This window comes from Panthera pardus, unplaced genomic scaffold (genome assembly GCF_024362965.1).
Source record: "Panthera pardus isolate Hobbes unplaced genomic scaffold, ASM2436296v1 HiC_scaffold_10, whole genome shotgun sequence".
NCBI lineage: Eukaryota > Metazoa > Chordata > Mammalia > Carnivora > Felidae > Panthera > Panthera pardus.
The window spans coordinates 67,150,345-67,173,159 of record NW_026526655.1 but is presented as its reverse complement, the minus strand read 5'-3'; the positions used below and the strand labels follow the sequence as shown (position 1 = coordinate 67,173,159).

The 22,815-nt window shown below is 35.0% G+C and overlaps 1 protein-coding gene across 5 annotated transcripts in view; it reads right to left on the bottom strand.

Moving 5' to 3' along the window:
• Window positions 1-10,677: 10,677 nt before the first annotated feature.
• The window catches only part of SCN3A (sodium voltage-gated channel alpha subunit 3), a 114,683-nt gene continuing 102,545 nt past the window's right edge, over window positions 10,678-22,815 (bottom strand). For all 5 annotated transcript variants that reach the window (XM_019458056.2, XM_053908095.1, XM_019458069.2 and 2 more), the window contains 6 exons: window positions 20,622-20,894; window positions 19,180-19,233; window positions 18,230-18,367; window positions 16,908-17,012; window positions 14,618-14,888; window positions 10,678-14,100 (listed from right to left, as the gene is read on the bottom strand). In XM_019458056.2, coding sequence (XP_019313601.1) covers window positions 12,905-14,100; window positions 14,618-14,888; window positions 16,908-17,012; window positions 18,230-18,367; window positions 19,180-19,233; window positions 20,622-20,894 — 2,037 coding nt within the window. In that variant the 3' untranslated portion in view covers window positions 10,678-12,904. The remainder of the gene's footprint in view (window positions 14,101-14,617; window positions 14,889-16,907; window positions 17,013-18,229; window positions 18,368-19,179; window positions 19,234-20,621; window positions 20,895-22,815) is intronic.

The window sequence follows — 22,815 nt, the reverse complement described above, 5'->3', positions numbered from 1 at the left end:
AATGGCAGTGCTAGTATCTTTAAGATCCTGCTTTAAATTCTATGGGTAAATTGACAGAAGTGGGCTTGATGGATCATATGGTAGTTCTACTTTTAATATTCTGAGGAATCGGGGCGCCTGGGTGGCTCAGTCGGTTGAGCGGCCGACTTCGGCTCAGGTCACGATCTCGCGGCCCATGAGTTCGAGCCCCGCGTCGGGCTCTGTGCTGACAGCTCGGAGCCTGGAGCCTGTTTCAGATTCTGTGTCTCCCTCTCTCTGACCCTCCCCCCTTCATGCTCTGTCTCTCTCTGTCTCAAAAATAAATAAACGTTAAAAAAAATTTTTTTTTAAATATTCTGAGGAATCTTTATACTGTTTTCTATAGCAACTGCTCCATTTTGCATTCCCGCCAACATTGTGTAGGAGTTCCAGTGTCTCTCTGTTCACCAATACTTGCCTTCTTGGATGTATAGATTAATGTTTTTCATCAAATGTGGGAAGTTTGCAGCCATTGTTTCTTCAAATAAGTTTTCTTTTCCTATTTCCTCTCTCCTTTTCACCCTGCCATTACATGCATGCTGGTGTGCTTAATGATGTCTCACATTTTTCTTCATTTTTCTCTCTGTTCTTCAGTTTGCGCAGTTGCTATTGATTTTTCATCAATTTTGCTGCCTTTTTTGTTCTACCGATTCAAATTCACTGCTGAACCCCTCAAATAAATTTTTCAGTGTAGTTTTTGTGCCTTTCAATTCTAGAATTTCTGGTCCCTCCTACCTTTTGAGCTTGTTGTTATTGTTTGTTTCATTGCTTGTTTTTTAATTTTTAAAATTTGTTATTTGGCTGTATGAGGTTTGTAAAGTCTGTTTCCTCTATAGTGTGCAGTCTCTGACTTTCCTGCTCAGATTGTCTTCCCTCATTTTTCTCTCTTAGCCTGGATACCTTGGTGTTGCCATTGGGTCAGCATTAACTGCTTATTAGTCAAAGGTTGTAATTAAGCCCTCTTATCTGGTTAGAGTTTTACTCTTTGCCATTGAATGTGTATGTGGCTTGGACGCTGTTGTCCCAGTTCAGGGAGTTTGGGGGTTTGGCCTCATGTTCAAACAGGGACTAGTAGCATGGAGTTGTCCTCTCCGCTCCTGAGGGAGCACAACCTTGGACATGCAAACAGTCTTTCAACTGCCAGGAATGATTCTGAATTTATTTTTAGTCTTGACCTCCTATAAGTTGCCCTTGGGTTCGAATAACTTATTGTTCAGTATTTGGCCAGGGGTTGTATTTAAAAACCCTTATGCAAGTGAACCTTTTGTCCTGTGTTGATGAGTTTGTGTGCATTTTGGGGAGTTCTTTAATGTGTGTCTCATGTCTTGTTCTGATTTCTCCTGAATGGCTGAAAACTTGTGTATGCATATAGCCTTCTTGACCACAGAATTGGCCGTGACCTTATGAGGGTTCTTTTTGGCCTTCTCTTTCCTTGGTTTACTCTATTAAACTTCTGGCTGTTCTGTTTGTAACATGGAGCTACTAACATCCTCTTAATAGATGTCCCCCAAGTTATCTATTTTTTTAAATACCTATTGTTTTCTATAACATTCTCAGACATGGAGTTCTGCACTTTCTGTTCCAAATAAAGCAAACCCCTCAGAAATGTTCTGGAGCTCTTTGTGTCCTATGTCCTTCCTTTTCCTCTGGACAGAATTCCCACACTACTGCAACTGAATTGGAGGCAGAGTCCTGCTTTTCCCAAGGTGACACTTTGCTTGAGGAGTGCACACTCTATGGTGAGTGGCAGCCCCTAGTGTAGACTTGCCCCTCCTGGAGAGGAAACTCTGCCCTGTGAATAAGCTGTAGTGGGGCTGTTGGGATGCCCGTATTTTTGTCCTGCCATGCAAGGAGTAGCACTTCTACTCTGCAGATGGGGCTGGGTTAGGGAATAACTATTTCAGTCCTCTCAGACCTATTTGGGATAGGATTTCTGCAGTATGTGGCTGGGGATGGGAATGGGGATGAAGATGAGAAATGAAGGCAGCTTATTCCTTCTTTGACTGAGCACTGGGGCAGAGTCAGTCCTGCATTCTTGGAGCACCCAGGATAAAGCTTTTGTAACATGGAACTGTGGCTCACATGCCACAGACCCTCACTTTTCTCACTGATATTTAGTGGTTTTTCTTGAAGAAATGTTTCTCTATTCACTATGTACTCTTAAGACAATTTCCAGAACTTATGTAATTGTTGTTAATAATTCTCACCACTTAAATAGTTGCGCTTGTGAGAGGGTCCTTTGAATTTCTTACCCTGCCATTCTAAAAGATGCATCTATTTTACACTTTTAATATACTGTTGGATTTAATATACTGCTGGATGGATATATATATGTATCCATATATATATTTATATATCTATCCGTATCTATCTATATCTATATCTATCTATCTATCTATCTATAATTTGTATACAATTGGCCAGTAATTTTTCTTTCTGCTACTGTCCTTGTCGAGGTTTTGTATCAAGGTTTGGTTTAGCTTCTAGGATGGGTTTGGGCATGTTTTTTTTCGGTTTCTAATCTGTGGAAGAGTTTGTATATGATTATCTTTAACCTGAAATTTATTTACAATTTGAACCATATGTGTCTAGTCTCTTGTATGTTGCGGGGGGTGGGGCATGATTTTAACTATTAATTAAATTTCTTAAAAATTATAAATTTTATTAAAAATTTGTTACTTTTTTATTTTCAATATTGGTGTGCTAATTTTCTTAGAATGCATTTATTTTGCTTATTTTAAAAAAACTTTTGACATAAAGCAGTCTATTATTGCATTCTATTCTATTATTATTTTTAATCTCAGCAATACCTGTAATTTTATATTCCTCATATTGCTTACCTTCTTGGTCAGTCTGCCAGAGATTTAAATATAGGTAGGTAGGTAGGTAGGTAGGTAGATTAAAAAACTTAATGAAATTTAAAAAAATGTAATAGAATGAACAAAGAATGAGGCAAGAATATGTGATGGGAAAAAGTCTCTTCAACAAATGATGTTGAGAAAATTGGACACTTATATGCAAAAGGATGAAAGTGGACCACCTTCTTACACTATACACAAAAATAAACTCAAAATGGATTAAAGACCTAAATATGAGACCTCAAACCATAAAATCCTAGAAGAGAGCATAGGCAGTAATTTCTCTGACATTGGCCATAGCAGCATTATTCTAGATATGTCTCCTAAGGCAAGGGAAACAAAAGGAAAAATAAACTATTGGGACTACATCAAATAAAAAGATTTTGCATAGCAAAGGAAACAACCAACAAAACTAAAAGACAACCTACCGAATAGGAGAATATATTTGTAAATGATATATCCAATAAGGGGTTAATATCTAAAATAAATAAAGAATTTATACAACTCAACACCAAAAAAACAAATAATTCAATTAAAAAATTGGCAGAAGAAATGAACAGACATTTCTCCAAAGAAGATACACAGATGGCCAACAGACACATGAAAAGATGCTCAATATCACTAATCCTCAGGGAAATGCATATCAGAACTACAATGAGCTATCACCTCACACCTATCAAAATGGCTAAAATTAACAACTCAGGCAACAACAGATGTTAGTGAAGATGTGGGGAAAGAGGAATCCTCATTTTATTTCTTTTGTTCATTTCTGTTGATCTTCAAGTTCCTTGTCATTTTCTTCTAACATTTTTAATATCCTAGGTTAGATTATGATATCAGATATTGCATTTTTCAATTCTCAAATTTTCTTTTGATTCATTTTATAGTTTCTATTTTTTCTTCTGATATTTCCTCTGTTCCTTCATTATGAGCATATATTCTTTTACAATCCTTGAGTATAACTAAATCACTTTGGAATTCTTGCCTGTTAAATCTAACATTTGGGGCTCTATTGTTTGCCTTTTGTTTTGAATGTTGTTAAAGATATCTTGCAGATTCTCTGTCTTCTCTTCTGTTCCTCTAAAAAATATTGGTTGAACTTAACTCCAGACTATATTCTTGCAGTGGATCTTAAGCCTTAGCAATGACTACTTTAAATGTACCCCACACATGCAAAGTTCAAGAATCAGCCAAAGAATTCAGTTTATATGCTAAATTTGGGGCTTCCCATCTGTGGTTCTATAACTCTTCAGCTGCTGTGATTGTTTTAAACTCTGTCCTCTGATTTCTTAACAAGTATAGCTGCAGATTTTTTTTATATGAATTTCAGCTCTGTACTGACTGGTCCTGAACTCAGACAAAAGCCATAATAAACAGAAAGCTTATCTAGTGCCATTTCTTTTCCAGTTTTCTGGCTTTTAGGGGTTACTCTCTAGTGCCTAAAGATAATTGTATTTTGTTCAGGATTTATAGTTGTTACCTATCAGAGCATTGGTCTGATATTAGCTCCCTCACCATTTCCAGGACAGGAAACTTGAAGTACATTTTTAAGCCCCCAAATATTCCAAAAGTTAGATACCTAATTTAACTGCATGCCAGTCACAGAACATAGTGTTCTCTGCTTGAGTCCAATTCTATGACATTTTTGACACTTGCCTTTTGGCCTTTCATTTAATGCATTCTAATAAATGCAACATGCACATTTGAAAAAAAATCATGCGACTTTTTCAGAATTGCAGAGCTTTTGTGTGTCTAATAGGTGAAGCTATTAATTGTAATCAAAATGTACATATTCTTTTAGGTTTTTCTATCCATTTGAGCTGTCAATTATTCAAGGAAGTATGTTAAAATCTTTCTTGTGTGATAGATTTGTCTATTTATCCTTGCGATTGAATAGATTTTTTTTATGTGTATTTTAAAGATAAGTTTCAAAGGTGTATCCAGTTTAAAATAGTTATATCGTGGTGTTTTAAACCTATTTTGACTCTAATAATAAAAATATGTAAGTATTCATTTTGTTAGTATTTGTCTGGTATTTTTCCAATCCTGTTACTTTTTAACTTTTCTGATTTAGGTTTATTTATTTTAGTTAGCTGCAATGTAAAAATCAACTGTATTTGCCTTTTAACTGAACAGCTCAATGTATTTGCTAGTAATTACTGAGTTATTATTGATATGTTTTTATAGTTATCACTAATGCCATGGTGTTACATTGGATTATATGTTGGAGTTGTTCTCCAGAGTGTACCATTTTCCTAATACAGTGCGATTTTTCCCGTAGAGTTGTGTAACATAGTCATTCTGGATGTCAAGTTCTAAGATGCAATGATTAAAAGATTGTATCTAGAACCAGATTTCCTGGATCAATATCCCTATTGTTCTTCTTTCTAGCAATGGATTCTGGGCAAGTTAAGAGTATTCCATGTCTCAGTTTCTTCATAGTTCTTATCTTAATGGGGATGATGTGAGGATTATCATGTGAGGTATTTGAAAAATGATTAGAACAAAATAAACACTCATAGCAGGCTGACTATTATTAATTTTCACCAGATTATTTTGTACTTTTTTCTTATTTTTTCTTTTTTCTCTTCCTTCTTATACTTTTGAGTTTATTAAATGTCAAGGTATTTCATTTTTCTCCTGTACAGTTTTAATCATTTTGTTCTATTTCTTGTCTTTCTATGTATACCCTTGAAATTTTAGTAAGCATTCTAAGCAAAGGTAAAAGTTACTATCTTTATCATGCTGCTGAACAATAAAATTAGAATTCTTGAACTCTCAACAACAAATGTTTTCATTTCTTTTTATTCTTAAAGATATTTTGGAGGCACCCAGGTGGCTCAGTCAGTTAAGCATCTGACTTTGGCTTAGGCCATCATCTTGCAATTCATGGGTTCAAGCCCCATGTCGGGCTCTGTGCTGACAGCTCAAGCCTGGAGCCTGCTTCAGATTCTGTGTCTCCCTCTCTCTCTGCCCCTCCCCTGCTCACACTCTGTCAAAAATAAATAAATATAAAAAAATTAATAATAAAAAAAGATATTTTTCCTGGGTATATATTAATTTTAACAATAATTTGTGGCGTCCATTTTTACTATATACTTTTAAGATTTTTTTCTTATAGTTTTTGTTCTGAAATTTTATTAAGATATTCCTGGATATGGTTTTCTTTTATCTTAATTAGGGTTTTTATGATTTTTGAATGTCAGGATTTGTGTCCATTTTCAATAATAAAGAATTTTTAGTCATTTTGTAATCAAATATTGCCTTCCCCCTAATATGTTAATTCTCCTTTTGGAATTGCAGGCATTTTACACCTTCTCACCTATACCAAAATTCTCTTAAGAGTTTCTTACATTTTAGCTTTTTGCCTTTGCTATTTTGCTTGTAAGTTTTTCAGATTCTCAGTCATGACTTCTCTCTTCAGTTCTAGGTAACCTGATATTTAAGTCTTGCACATTGTTTTAATTTCAGTCATTCTTTATTTCTAGAGAAGGCATAGTATTCTTCTTCAAGTATGTCTCATAATGTTTATTTCTTGCCATTATTCATATTTGAATCCCTCTTTTTAAAAGTTATTGAACATACTTCTATCCTATATCCAAAGAATTTATGGATATGTTCTCCCTGTGTCATCTGGCAGCTTTGCTTCCTCATTGTTTGTTTTGTTATTTCTCTTATTGTGAGTTCATGTTTCTTGGACTTTGTTTGTGGGAAATCTTTGAGGCCTGGCTTGAGGTGTGTCTTTCAGAAAGGATTTCAGTTAATTTCTGATAGAAGCCTACAACCACTAGCAACTTGTGTCTACTTTAAATTGAATTTTTGGCTTCTACTATTTTGTACTAGACAAATAGTATAAATTTGCGCCATAAACTCAGGTGAATTCTAGGCCAATAGCTATGAGTCTCAAGGAAGACTTTTCTCCATAAACTCAGAACTAAGACAAGACAGAAAATTTGCTTGCTAAGTTGCTTTCCTATTTGCTTTTGTAATAATTGATTTTCAAAAATGCTCTTACTAAGTGTGTAGCTTTTGGAAAAAAAAGTGTATAGATTTTTGTGTGTCTTGAATTTATTCGGGATCTCTGACCCATATTGGATTCAAATCTTTGTCTTCTATTTCTTGTACCTAGGCCTGTTGTTTTTTTCTTCTAAGAGAGAGAGAGAGAACTTGGAAGGGGAGGGGCAGAGGAAGAGGGAGAGAGAGAATTCCTCTCCCGCGGCCTCTGTGCCGTCCTTTCAGTTCCCACAGAGCTGGATATGGGGCTTGATCTCACAAAATTCTGTATCTAGGCAGTTTAAACCAAGCTCTAGGTCACTGGGACCAATAGAGGCCCACAGAGTATTATCTGACTTAGTGCTTGCTTACCTTTGTCCATCAGCCCCAGGGACTTTCCCTTGCTTTCTTGTAAGCCCAATTATACATTAAAAAGGTCTTTTGACAATATTTTATCCTCCATTTTTAGATATTTTTGATAGGAGGGCTTTAGGATAGTATTAGTGTATTATCAGTGTACTCATGAATTGTTTAAGAATATCTGGATTACAATAGTGAGATAAAACCTGAGTCCCTAAGTCTGTTTTTATCTATGCAAAATATTTCTACTAAAGACAACTTATTAAATTGTTTCACTGATAGAGTTAATGAAATGAAGTTTTTTGTTTCTGTAGTTTTTGTTAGATAAAAAAACATTATTTGTAGGCATAGTTACTAGCTATATAGTATTTCCAAAATGTTTGTATATATTTCAACTGATTATAAAGGTGGACTGTCTGAATTTAGATGGTAATAAATATGTGAATTGTCCTCCACAAGGACTGAAAAAATTTATTAATATTATTATTTGGCACTTAAATATATTTGTGTGTTCCTGCAAGAATCAGTTCTACTAGCAATGTAACTGAATGCTGATCGTCACATACTCTGCTAGTCACTAAGGAAAGAAGGATGATGAAATTAATGAAACATGTCCCGTACATTGGATGTACTACAATCTATTAAGAAGAGATAAATACAGAGGAGTTAATACAGCACAGTTGAGCCACACCATCATGGATGCACATTAGGAAATCTGAGGAGAAATAATTCTACTTGAGGAACTCTGAGGAAGCTTCCTAAATGATGATTTTTCTTGAACCAGTTATTGAAAGATAAGCAAATATTTGCCAGGGGGAAAACAAAAAAGAGGGAAGGGTGTTTCAGGCAAAGACAGTAGGTGTGCAAGACAGGAGAGATGTCAAAACATTATGTAACTGGCGAGTGTGTGATTCTGAGGGATAAGGGACATGAGTTGTGGAGTGATGGCCAGTGATGGATGATAGCAATGGAATAGGTGAGGGACAGATTAGGCAGGGATTTGTTTGTCTGTTCGTTTGTTTCTACTCCATAATTGGAAGGGAAAATTGATTTTTCTGAGCAATGGGGTGCTGTCAGGTTTAGAAGGTTTTTGATATGTACTTCAGTATGTGAACTGGCTGAATTATGGAGAGATGAACAGAGAGATTCTAGAGAGAAGAAGAGAGAAGAAATACTGCTAACAAAAGAATCCATAGGCGTCAGTGACAACAAAAGTTTTTGAAAAGAATAAAATGTTTTAGATGTTATTATAGGAAAATGATGTACAGGGGCAGCTGGGTGGCTCAGTTGGTTAAGTGTCTGACTTCAGCTCAGGTCATGATGTCGCAGTTCGTGGGGTTGAGTCCCGTGTTGGGCTCTGTGCTGACAGCTCAGAGCCCGGAGCCTGCCTTGGATTCTGTGCCTCCCTCTCTGCTCCTCCTCCGCTTGCACTCTGTCTCTCTCTCTGTCTCTCTCAAAAATGAATAAACACTAAAAAAAAATTAAGAAAAGAAGAAAATTATGTGCATCTTTTATTCTTTTGTAATCACAACAGTACTCTAGATACTATAAGACTGAAGCCCTACTTAAAATTTTGTGGAAAATGTTAATTAATGGCAAAGAAGAAACAAATACACTTGCGGCTCTAGACAATGTTACAGTAAAACTCTAAAGTATTAGTCACTTTGTTTTAATCACTTTTGTTATATATCAGGTGTTGTCTTTTAGAAATCTATAACACTGGGGTGCCTGAGTGGCTCAGTTGGTTAAGCTTTTGACTCTTGATTTCGGCTCAGGTCATTATCTCATGGTTCATGAGATCAAGCCCCATGTCAGCTCCATGCTGACAGCACAGAGTCTGCTTGGGATTATCTTCCTCTCATTCTGTCCCTACCCCCGCTTGTGCTCTCTCTCAAAATAAATAAACTTAAAAAAAAAACACTATAACACTGTAAAAAGGAAATAATAGCCATCCTCTCAGTTATTTAAAGAATCCTTCACTTTGTGGTATAAAATCTTTGAAGACAAGAAAACTTTTTGCTTAATGGGGCTTAAGTGAAAGCCAAATGTGTTTCTATTAAAGGTTATGTAATCTTTTAAAGGTTTATTAGCAATTCATTTTTTCTCATTATTACCCATATAGAAAAAAATTACTCAGTTTGACTAGACAATTTGATTTTGAACATAGAATTTTAAAATTAGAAACCTGCTATGAGAGACAACAGCCCCATTCAACAGAGGAGGAATCTGAGGGGCCAGAATTTGATCTGCCTGAATTGCATTGCTCATTTGGTACCAGAACTGATACTAAAAGACAAGTGTTAGAACACGTGGTCAGGTCTTTTTGGTATTTTCCATTTCTGCAAAAATGGTCAGCAAGAACGTTGTTTATGATTACTACTGAGTGGTTTGAAATGCACAAAAATGATTTTCATGTTATTTTTCATGTTATTCTAGTTATTTGAAAACTTGTAAATACCTAATTTACATAGCCATTATCTTTTCCTTGTAATATTTTTAAACTGGAATACCCATTTTTTTTCCTGCATGCAACTGTTCTTCCCTTACTAAAGGGCAGCCATTGGTGAGTTTAAGTTTCTTTAATTTCATAGTTTAATATCTGTGTCTAAGTGGATTATTTCTAATGTGTTATTTTAAACAGAATTCTGTCATGAAGTTCAATAACAGAACAGAAGGATTTTTCTTGTGGAATTAGTTATTTTAAAAAAATCTATCAACTTACATTAACAGCTCTATATTCTGAACGGTATTTTCAGAATATCCTTTAGCTAGAGAGGTATATTTTTTAAAGTGTTTGTTTGTTTGTTTGTTTGTTTGTTTGTTTGTTTCAACTGAAGGCACTTGTGACTATTTTGGAAGATGATCATTTAGATGCAATGCATATCAATTAATAGAATACTTGGTTAAGATTATATGATGGGATGCATAAAAAGGCTATGGGTTTTGCAAAGTAATACTTGACTTCTCTCTGGTATTGGTGAGCTCTGAAAATTGACTTTAGCAGAAAGGAGCCCATGAATTCCAATGAAGTCAGCTTATATCATTTGTGTTGAGGAAATTATGAAATGCATATTTAAATTCACTTCATCTTCAAATAAATATGCCTTACAACTGGGATTTTCCACTGAGACTAAACATTTGGTCTTGACATGACATAAGTCCAAGGGCCCTGAAAAAAATAGTTAACATAAATTATCAATCATTGATGCTATAATTAATACTACATTTATAAATAGGAATTCGTAAGACACATTTAAATAACAATGTATGTAACCTTTGTTAGCTACCAAGAAGTTTGGAGATGGTATAGGGAACACTGAGAAGAACTGAGCCAAGGCAAGGACTTGGAATTGACAACCATTGTCGATGATGACTATTATTGTTATAGAAACCATAAGTTGGAACATGTGGATTTGATCCTTTTGCACACAAAAAAGTTCACAAAAACTGCTTTTCATAGCTTTTATTCTATAGTACTGTTTGGTAGACCATACATTAGGTTGTTGTAAAATCCATGTGAACTTTTATGTATACAAATGTCAGATCAAGTACAGGTTTCATTAATTATATATATTTTAAACTTCCATCAATAAAAAAAACAGAGGCCAAGATATTAAATATAAAAAAATGAAATATTTATTCTTTTGGCTCAATAATAATGTAGCTCACCATTCTTTTTAGTAATAGCAATTCCCTGCATGCAGTTCATCAGTACACTACAAGTAAATAGTTTTGTAAAAGGTTAACATTTAACTTCTGGTTTGTGCAAAAAACAAAAATTTATATCATATTAGGTAATTGCACAACTTTGCCACTTTGTTCATGGCTAAAAAGGACAGAGCCTGTGTTATTTCTCTAATAGCTATAGTGTAGCAAGAATTAAAAAAATAAGACTAGTCTGCATAAGCAAATACTACAAAAGTTTGAGTAAAAAAAAAAAACCTTCCATGAATAACGGGTAATATTGAGGCAACCATAGTTGGTAAAAAATGATCCATGTTTGAATTTTTGACAATGTCTCTCCTATTGGAATGGTAGAAAATATATTATAACAAAGAAATCCACAAAACCCATTGTCTAACTTTTATTTTAGGAAATTATCCATTGAAAAGTCTTATGGATTCAAAAGTTTGGAGTTGTGATTAAAAATAAAAAGCAAAAGCATAAAGTAAAATAAATCGCCATGTCATCAACCTGAAAATAATTTTCTTATGTACAAAATGCAACAAATAAAATTGATTATATTTTTACATTATTTATATTTAAACAAGTTTTAGACATATTTTTAGCAAAAGTTCACAAGGTTTTGACAATAGGCAGTACGCAGTGTGTTTCCTTGAAATATAGAGAGACACCATATGACACTCAAGTTGAATTAAAAATGCAAAAGTAAAGGTACTTTTAAATAACTGCAAGCTATTCTGCTTGACGTACTAGATAGAGCTGTTTGAATTCACTCTACCAACATGTGACTGCTAACCAAGGCTTGTGAAGAATGAATTGGGTAGAATAGAGCAGCATAGGCAATATTAACATGCATTAGTGATAGTCTTCAAACTATTTATGTTTAATGAATGGTACAGGATACATCCCTGTTGGAAGATTGCAAAAGACATATACACTGTGGTACATATTTGACTTAACAGAAGTCGTTGATCTGGATATGTGTATCTATATGTATATATATACACTATATATACATATACATATATATTTCTACCCAAACATGCACCACAGGATAAAATAACTATTTACATAACAGGGGGTGTTGAATTGACATAAAATATCAGCTTTGCTGAGAGTAGAAGATGGCAAAGCAATACTGCAGCAGAAAGTGGGACAACTATTCTAAAGTGACACTTTAGATACACTTTTCTAGATTTTTGTTGTTTTGTTTTTGGAACGCATTTAACCAAATTAAATATAGAGCTCTGGAACTTAGAATAAAATTTGCACTTGCTGAAACAATTGTTGCATAAAAATAATCCTTTAAAAATTAGAGGAGACTTTACAGGCACATAACTGTTCAGATGTAAATAAATGTAACAGACTAAAACCCTTTCAAAATTAAAGTCTTCTAGAAAATGGAAGTACCTGAACTTATTGACATTAGAATATTTTTTTTTCTGGTTTTAAGCAAGAATTTTATCTCTTAAAACACTTTTGCTCATTGTTTAAGAGATTTATGGAGGAGGAACACAGGGCTCTTATATACTTTTTTCTCAACTTAAACTGCATTTACAAAAATAGTGACATAGTATTATGAATAAACTATGAATTAGGGAGCAAGGAGATCCACCAGAACCAATTTTGTAAAAATATGGCAGATATGGAAGTTAAAAATAGAGTGGATGCAAGTACTGTACTAAAGGTGTTTGGTGTAGTTACAATGATCACTTTGCACAATTATCCCTACAGTCTAGGTAGCCATTGAGTTTCTCTTCAGCAGTGTCAGCTGGTAATGAAAACAGCAACCTCTTGTCAATCTTGTTGATACCCTGACTCACAGAGTTGTAGTGATGGTGAGGTCACTGTCTTGTTATAGGCACTGACCATGAGTATTTGTTAAAACAGTCAGTTTGGCATAGACCTCCTCTGGGAGTCCAGTTGACACTTAGACTTTACCATCGTAGGCTGTAAACAATTGATCACAATGATACTTCTTTGTTTCTTTTTTACTTTTGAGTTTCCCTGACCTCTTTCCCTTTGCTTTCTTTTTCTGGTTTGTCTTTCTCAAACTTTTCTTTGTCTGGCTTTGTTACGCTGTCATAGGAAGGAGGAGATGTGGTAGAGGAGCTTCCATCTGTTTTTTCGGGGGTGGAGTTTCCATTTAATTTGTCAATAATCATGTCTTCTTTTATAGGTAGGTCAATCCTTCCTTTAATTGCCTCTTTGTTATATTCACTTGATACTTTTTTTAACCTTTGCCTTAAAAGATAACATCTGAAGTTACGCTGAATGATAGCAGCAGACACCTCCTCTTGCTTGCGTTTCAGAGTGGTTGTGATAGGTTCGTAGGAGACTTTGGAGGGGTTCGATGCCATGAACCGGTCCTCCATCTGTATTCGAAGGGCATCCATCTCTCCACTCTCACCCAAAACACGCTTTGTGAAGGCAAATAAGATGTCAAGACAATGGATCCGGTCACCACTGACCATGGGCAGGTCCATGGCAATGAGCTGGACTTTGTTTGGTTTTGCTATGAGGAGAGGAGGATCTAGGGCAGCTGCAAAATCAGAGAGCTTGGAGAACTCTATAAACTGGGTGGCATCAGGATCGAACTTCTCCCAAACCTCATAGAACATCTCAAAGTCATCCTCACTCAGGGGCTCTGCACTTTCCTCAGTAGCGACACTGAAGTTCTCCAGGATGACAGCGATGTACATGTTCACCACAACTAGAAACGATATGATGATGTAACTGACAAAAAAGAAAATCCCCACAGATGGGTTTCCACAGTCTCCCTTAACAGAGCTTCCAGGATGAATTGTGTCAGGATCACAGTCAGGTGGTGCACTATTAAGAATAGGTGCTAGCAATCCATCCCAGCCAGCAGAGGTGGTAATTTGGAACAGGCAGATCATGCTGTTGCCGAAGGTCTCAAAGTTGAACATGTCATCAATTCCAGCTTCCTTTTTAACATAGGCAAAATTGGACATTCCAAAGATGGCGTAGATGAACATGACCAGGAAGAGCAGGAGGCCGATGTTAAACAAGGCGGGAAGGGACATCATCAGAGCAAAGAGCAGAGTGCGGATCCCCTTCGCCCCTTTGATCAGACGCAAGATTCGACCAATCCTGGCGAGACGGATCACTCGGAACAAGGTAGGGGACACGAAGTATTTTTCTATCAGCTCAGCCAGAAACATACCTGTGGAAAATACACAAATGAGCTAAACAGTGAATATCTTATGCTTATATGAATGCTTTATCTTTGCAAGGGGTGGGAAAACAGCAAGATTGTGTATAAACTTTTACTAAATATTTGGGCCCACTCCCTAATGTTAGCAATTAAAGATTACAGAATTTTATTCAATCATTCTATAGTGTCATAAGCCAATATAGATTTTTGGAAAATCCAACAAGTTAAATAATCTCAGACAGTGTCATGGCAATTTAAGGTTATATATACTCAGTTACTATGAAGAGTTATCCCACACATGAAATGTGCTAATTACAAACAACGGTTATTTCTGAAGTCTCCAAATATATTGTTTTTTTTTACTCTTGAATACCAACATTCCTCAGTTAGAGGAAAATGAACAACAGTGGTAAACTTTAGATTATACACATTATCATTCTCAGATCTAATTTCCATGTTACACGGCTGTCAGACCTTAGGGAACTTTACCTACAACTGTACCTCTCTGTAACTAAACCACTCTTACCTACAATGGAGAGAATCACTACCACAAAATCAAAAATGTTCCAGCCTATGGTGAAGTAGTAGTATCTGAGAGAGATGAGCTTCAGCACAAATTCTCCAGTGAACAGGATAATGAACACAAGGTTGATCCGGGACAAAACTAGAGTCATATATTTGCTCTGGTCATCAGTTTCCACCATCATGGTGACCATGTTGAGGCAGATGAGGATCATGATGCTGATATCAAAGACTTGCCTGGTTACAAAATCAAAGACCATTCCTTGGAATTTGTTCTAGAAAGAGAGAAGAAGAAGAGAGAGGGTTAATATGCATATTTCATAAATAATGATCCATTAAAATTGCAGGTTAAGTCCTTCCATATATGGCCAAAAGATCTACACCCTTTTCACATTACTCCAAATAATTTTTCATGCTACATTTCTCTTCACATTAAAATATAAGAAGGAAATGAAAAAAAGTCATATGATAAGAAAAAACATACTTGGTTTATTTAAGTTCCATGGAAAAACAAAACTCAGTAAAACATAAATTGGTGACAATTGGCTGTTAATATGCATGGGCTTTGCTTGATTTCAAATAACTATGATAATTTTTACAAAAAAATCGTGACAACTAATAATGAAGATTTAAAAAGTAAGCTGATACAGACAGACTTTTAGATGGATGAATACCCTAATTCATTTATCAGTACTTCAGGAATTTTGGTTTATATCTGATTTCCATCTCTCCCTCCTTAAAAATATTCATTTTCTATTTAATTATACCTCTTCTAACTATGTGTGTCTGTGTGTTCACTATCACTTTCTTCACCTCTTCATGCTTCAACAAAAATGTATGATTTGTTTTTTGTCTTGATACTGACAATCATCTCAGGAGTCACACACTTTTAAAGATTACTTATATGGCCATTAAATATAGTTCTATTAGGGAAATAAATTTTTAATAATTTAGAATAAAAACACAAAATTTCACAGGTTACTGAAAATCAATTTCATGAATTGACCAAGTTTCCTTTTCTTAAATATACTATTTAAACAAAATATTCAGTAAAGCAGGCTTATGCCCTTTTGTGTATCCTGCCCTACATCTCCCCTTGACTGTCCCCAACCTCAACTCCAAAACTCTTAAAAATGTGGTAATGTGAAGTCACTTGTAGTATTCACGAGGCCTTGTCAAGTCCCAGTTCTGGCAATTATAAGCTTATGACTTTAGGTACAATATTTTACCTTTTGGGGGGGGCCTCAGTTTCCTTATTCCTTACCATCTAAGAAGATAGATAAGTTAGAGTACAGCTCTTGAACATAATCCATCACTATTATTATTATGAAGCTCTACAGAATATGCATTCTAAATAAGTCTTTTTCATCTTTGTGTATTTGGTGAAACAAACTATTTTGATGACACACTTCTCCTTTCTACAAAGGTTAAGAATATTTTCTAGTCCTACAAATGGAGAGAGCAAATAACATAGAGGGAAGTGATAGGGCAGGATGCAGTTTTCCAGACTCCATATTTTTTTTTGTAAATTTTTTAATGTTTTTATTTATTTTTGAGAGGGGGGGAGGGGCAGAGAGAGATGGAGATACAGGATCCAAAGCAGGCTCCAGGCTCTGAGATGCCAGCACAGAGCCTGACACAGGGCCGAACTCACTAGGGAGATCATGACCTGAGCTGATGCTTAACCAAATGAGCCACCCAGGCACCCCTCCAGACTTCATATTTAAATGGTAAAAAGTGCCATATAACAAAATTGGGTGCATTCCTGACAGCAGCAGGTGGCAGCAGGAGTATGAAGGCTGCTTTGGAAGCAGTTATTAGGACCTCCAAGTTGGATGTTTTCAATTGACAAACTGTAAGAACATTATCTCCTTTTTAAGAACTTAGTAACTTTTATTGAGTGTAGTGACTGTGAACTGTATTAAACAATGAACTTTATGGGGCGCCTGGGTGGCTCAGTCGGTTAAGTGTCCGACTTCAGCTCAGGTCATGATCTCGCAGTCCGTGAGTTCGAGCCCCGCGTCGGGCTCTGGGCTGATGGCTCAGAGCCTGGAGCCTGTTTCCGATTCTGTGTCTCCCTCTCTCTCTGCCCCTTCCCCGTTCATGCTCTGTCTCTCTCTGTCTCAAAAATAAATAAACGTTAAAAAAATTAAAAAAAAAAAACAATGAACTTTACAATTAGGGCATATTACATATTGGTGATTATCACCCAATATGTTCTCATCCCGAGCACTGCCAATTTCATCATATGGAAATAAGGCTTTAGAATATTAAAGAAGATATGTAGTTCTTACTGCTGGCCGAGGTATGGGCTTCTGTGGTTTCTTGGATCCAAGTTTCTTCATTGCGTTGTAATACTTTTTCTGTTCCTCTGTCATAAAGATATCTTGACCTCCAAAGTAAAGATAAATATAAAACTGGTTACAATCCCAACATGTGTTATAACGGCACTTGTATAAAAATATTTCTGACTCTATCTTTTAGTTTTTTCTCAGGTTTTAAATGGAAATTATATATATATACATATATATACACATATACATATATATGTATACATATATATATATATACATGTATATACATGTATATATATATATGTGTGTGTGTATGTGTGTGTATGTATATATATATATACATATACATATATATATACATATATACTTTCCTCATTTAAATGAAATTCTGAGTACTTTATTATTATATAAAACCTCTAATAACGTAAATCTCTGATTAGTACAGGATCCTAATATGATTATATTATCTTTAGAAGGAAGCTCAGGGATCTCAAATAAATTTCCATGAAAGGAAAAAAATGTTTTCTTAATCTGTTTCACTGTTGACAGTTTTCATTTGTTCAATAATTAGAAGTCATTTCTGTATGCTAGAAAATGTACCTGGTATCAGAATTACATAGATATATGATATACAATGTCTTGTTGCCATAAGGAGCAGTAGGGAAATGAAAATGGGTGGAAAATGCATAAGGGTATGAAAAAAAAAGTATTACAGAAATCAAAATAAACTCTTAAGACTCAGAAACAGGCTTTATATATGAAGGTGCCATTAAGTTAGGCCTTAAAGGATGACTAGAGTTGTACTAGGCAGAGCATTCCAGGAAAAGAAAATACCCGATGTAAAGTCATGTACAAGTCGTGTACAAGAGCATGGCTTGTTTAGAAAGGGCAGAATATCCATGTAGCTATGTGTGTGGCATATGATAGTAGTGATGGTAGGTGTTGACTGAGGAGTAGGGAAGTAGATACAGAAATGTAGAAATGTGGTGTTGTGGGAGAAAATAAAGCTGGAAAACTGGGTGGAAATAATTCCCGAAAAATCTCTAAGTAAGGGTAAAGCTCTAGAGGAGGTCCACTGGATGTTCTGAAGCAGTGGTCACATTTATTGTCACAAAGACACTACAGCAACTCTGCAGAGGATGAACCTGGAGAGCAGTCACCAACTAGAGGCTGGCAACCTTGCAGCTACACTGACCGTAAAGTGAACTGAGAAGAATAGAAAACTGATCTAAGTCTGTCCTGACCGCGAGTATCCTGATGATTTGGATGTACAACAAACAGAACCTCAGAATGGAGAAAGTTGAGAGCTGAGGAATACTTATCTTCTTTTTCTGTTGGTTGAAGTTATCTATGATTACACCAATGAATAGATTCAGAGTGAAGAATGACCCAAAGATGATAAAGATGACGAAGTATAAATACATATATAGATTTTCTTCATATACAGGCTGAAGTTTTACCTAAATAGTATTGAAAATATTAAATAATATTTAAAAATGTAATAAATACTTTAAATTATTAACAGTTTGGTGAGTGTTGTTACTTAATATAAAGCTATTTTTGCCTTGCGCGAGATACTCTTCTGCAAAAAAAGGTTCTTTTTTCAAACTAGTATGATCTAGGATAATGAAAGTTTGTAATTTTTATGATTGTTCCTGAATCTCTCTTTCCATTGTGGCTTACCTATACACATTTTTAGAATAAATAACTGATAAAACAAGAAACATTTGAACCTATTATTAGTCATGTAATTTTTTTTTTGCAGTACTTTAAATTTGGGTTTGGAGATGTTGGTTCTTTAAGATATGGCTTTAATAATAGAACATCAACTTCTAAGAGGAAAATGCAGCATAAACAGATGCGTTCTGAGGAATTTTTTAATTCCTATTTTCAAAATTGAGTTTCCCTGAAATTTCCTTGCTTTTTTTTCGTGATATTTTTGGAAGCTGCTTTACAAACTCTGCTTTATCATACTCTCCAAGGAGAGGGAGAGACAAGTTACTTTCCCATGAGCAACATTTCTAATCTTGAGCCTTATTTATGGACCAGTCTGATGTCTTCTGATCCATGTATATTAGATATATTTATCAGACATATATTAGCGAAAGTATCATCTTCATTTAAGTACTTTAGCTTACGAGGATCATTTCTGTATGAAATTATAAATGTTCTTATTGCATCTAGTATAAAATTCTGGGTCATTCACTTAAATTATTGCAAATGTTCACTATAGAAGAATCTAGTATCTATAAATAGTACGAGTGATACTTACATCTCGTGAGTCAACGGCTGCGTACATAATATCCATCCAGCCTTTAAATGTGGCCTGTGAACAATACATGATTGAATTCTGCATTAAATACCTAATCCAAGAATATGGCGTTTCACTATATGAAAATCTGATAGTGTTACTATGAGTAACTTTTTGTATAATATTGTAAAATTTTCTACAAAGAGGTTGAAATGTGAAAAAAAAAATTTTTAAAGGGGCAACTGGGTGGCTCAGTAGGTTAAGTGTCTAACTTCAGCTCAGGTCATGATCTCACAGCTTGTGGGTTCAAGTGCTGCATTAGCCTCTGTGCTGACAGCTCAGAGCCTGGAGCCTGCTTTGGATTCTGTGTCTCCCTTTCTCCCTGCCCCTCCCCCACCTCCTCTCTCTGTCTCTCTTTCTTTCTCTCTCTCTCTCTGTCTGTCTCAAAAATAAATAAACATTTAAAAAATTAAAAAAAAATAGATTGAAATGAATTGAATGAAGAAATTAAATTGAAATAGAATATGATTTTATTTAGAGTCTGGAACTCATTTTCTTTGTTTCTCTTGGAAGATACTGTATTTTTTTTTTCTACACTAAAATTTATCTGGAGGCTTGATTCATAAAATTGTCATCTTAGTCTCAAGTCCTTTTTATACAAAAACATAAGTTCTATGATTCAAACCTGTGGGGAGTTTAAACACACTCAATGGTTTTCATTAGCAAATAACTGATTAGTTAATATGTGGTCAACTGAGTCAAAATTATTAAACATTATACATTTTGAAATCTACCCATAAGATTTGTATTCCCACAAATACTAGAACCATCCTCCTTAGATGTTGGTACAATAAATTTCCTGGCTAATAATTTAATTTAGCACTAAAATATATTTAATTCATCAATAAACCATACATTGTTATTTTAACATATAAAATTGCTCCTTTGGCAATGACTGCTAAAGAAAACTAAAAACAGTATAGTGCAATAGTCCTCGATATATAATAAGAGAAAACCTAGCAGGGCGCCTGGGTGGCTCAGTCGGTTAAGTGACCAACTCTTGATTTTGGTTCAAGTCATGATCTCATGGTTCATGAGTTCGAGCCCCACATCAGGCTCTACGCTCACAGCACGGAGCCTGCTTCAGTTCCTCTGTCTCCCTCTAACTGCCCCTTTCCCCTCTCTCTCTCAATAAATAAACATTAAAAAAAATTAAAAAGAAAAAAACCTAGGAATCAAATACAAGGCCATGTTAAAACATACTAAAAGCTGAACACTGCTGTAAATACATAATAAGTTAACTGCAAAACATCTTAAAATCAAGTTCAGTTGATAATATAGGTGTTATCATCAACTACTTTTATACTGTCAGATATTAATTATTCAATCAAAGACCATCAGAGAAATGATCTTTTGTGAAACATTTTGAAAATGTCTTCAGAACTCATACAGTGGCAACTTACCACTTGAAGCAATGCAAGATAGCCAGCGCCAACGTTATCGAAGTTTACTTTGACGTTTTTCCATCGAGCTTGCTTGCCAAGAGCCTGACAGTCGCTCAGATTGTTGACTTCACTAACTTCAAACATGTTACCCGTTGTCGTGTTAACACAGTGGTAGAACTTGCCAGCAAACAAATTCACACCCATAATGCTAAAGATCAGCCAGAAGATGAGACAAACCAAGAGCACATTCATGATAGAGGGAATTGCTCCAACAAGAGCATTCACAACAACCTAGAAGAGGAAACGAGGGTAAGACAGCCGACAAATCGTTACAATGGAAACCATTCCTTTCATTTACTTATTTAATATTAAAATGGGCGTGAAAAGAGTTAAAAATCTAGGTAAGTTGTTTCTTGGATGTTTTCTAGGACATGTTTGATAAGGGAAAACAAACAGTGACACAGCTAAAGAGCTAAAGGATTTAAGGAAACCAAAATATGCCAAAGTGTGAAAAGAAATAAAAACCTGATATAGTAAGATGGAGTCAGAAAATGTTTGTATGCTGGGGAGAAAAGAAAAAAAAATGCATTAAATACCAACAGAAGAAGTAATCGTCATTCAGCAAAACATTTTAATTTTCAAAAGTGTTAATGAATGACTGATGATTTGAAAACAAGGTTAAACAAATCCTTTACAAATGAAGTATTAACAATGCCTTAAATCTGCATCCACAGATCAAGTCAACTTTTTATGACCATGAAGAATAGAGTTAGGAATTTACAAGGTTCTTTTTTTTTCTCTACTGGTAAATCCCAATTTAAAAAAGTATATTAAATGAGATGGAATTTATCTCTGGACATAAAAGTACTGAATATGCCCTCATTATTATTCTAAATCTCTCAAATGTTCACTTTGGGGTACATGTTGCTTCATCAACCTACACTGACCTGTTCGTGAAGGAGAAATCAAGTTACCTTTCCTCTTGTTAAATTCAAAAGAGCTTAAGTTGTATTTTGAAATCTCTAGGGAGGTTGACAGTATCTTTTCTTGTCTAATTTAATCTGATTCATATTGGACTATTTTGTTAGGCATGTATATTAAATAAAACTATTGTTTTATTTTAAAATACTGTACAAGTGGGGCACCTGGGTGGCTCGTTTGGTTGTGTCTGACTTTGGCTGAGGGCATGATCTCACTGTTCATGGGTTCAAGCCCCACATCAGACTCCATGCTGACAGCTCAGAGCCTGGAATCTGCTTCGGATTCTGGGTCTCCCTCTCATTCTGCCCCTTCCCCACTTGCTCTCTCTCTCTCTCGAAAATAAACGTTAAAAAATTTTTAAATACTGTAAATGTTATGTTAGAAATCAACACCAAAAATTTTTTAATTAACATCAAAACCTGAAATTCAAAGTTGTAAAAATTTCATATGCTACTTGTTTTATTTCTTTTAGAAATTAAGTCATATGTATTATACTTGCCACATTTCTTTGTTACTAAAATTTGTGTAAAATGACCTGCACAAATTTTCTTATCAAATAAATACATGATACATTTACCATATTTTATAGTGGGGATATTAATTCTGCCATATGGTTGAATTAAAATGCCAAACAATATTTTTTCAGATTGGAGCAAATTTATAAGTTTCTTATTTTGTTCAATTGCTATCTCCCCTCAAAGAGGAATTGTTAATATGCAGCTGTGGATTCAAGATGAGGGCTTAAGTCAATAATGGCAAAGATTGGTTTGAAAAGAACTTGAAATTGTATAATTTTTATGAATTTTATCTTGCCCTGTGACTTTTATCAAGTAGCAACGAAATGAAATTAGAATGTAAAACCAAATATTTCTTTGCTTACAGTGCTTCTGGAAAGTCTGGAGAGTGGTTTCATTCTCCCTGATGAGTGAATCTCAAAGTCAAGGCTGAAGTGTTTTTATTGCTCCAAACAAACCTTCTAACATAAAAGCCGTATGGCCAGGGAGAAATTTAATAGCCATGTGCATTTGCATGCTGGGTTAAACAAAGCTGGCCTTTGCTAACTAGTATTTTGAGGGGCATGACAAGAGATTGTGTAACTAAATAAGTGTGTACTTTACATGTAGATGCATAAAATATACACTAAAGAAGAGAGCTGGTGAGAACGATACACATGCTATGGAAAAAGTGAACCTTATTCAGAATGCTCCGTTAAAAGAGCAATCTTTAAAAC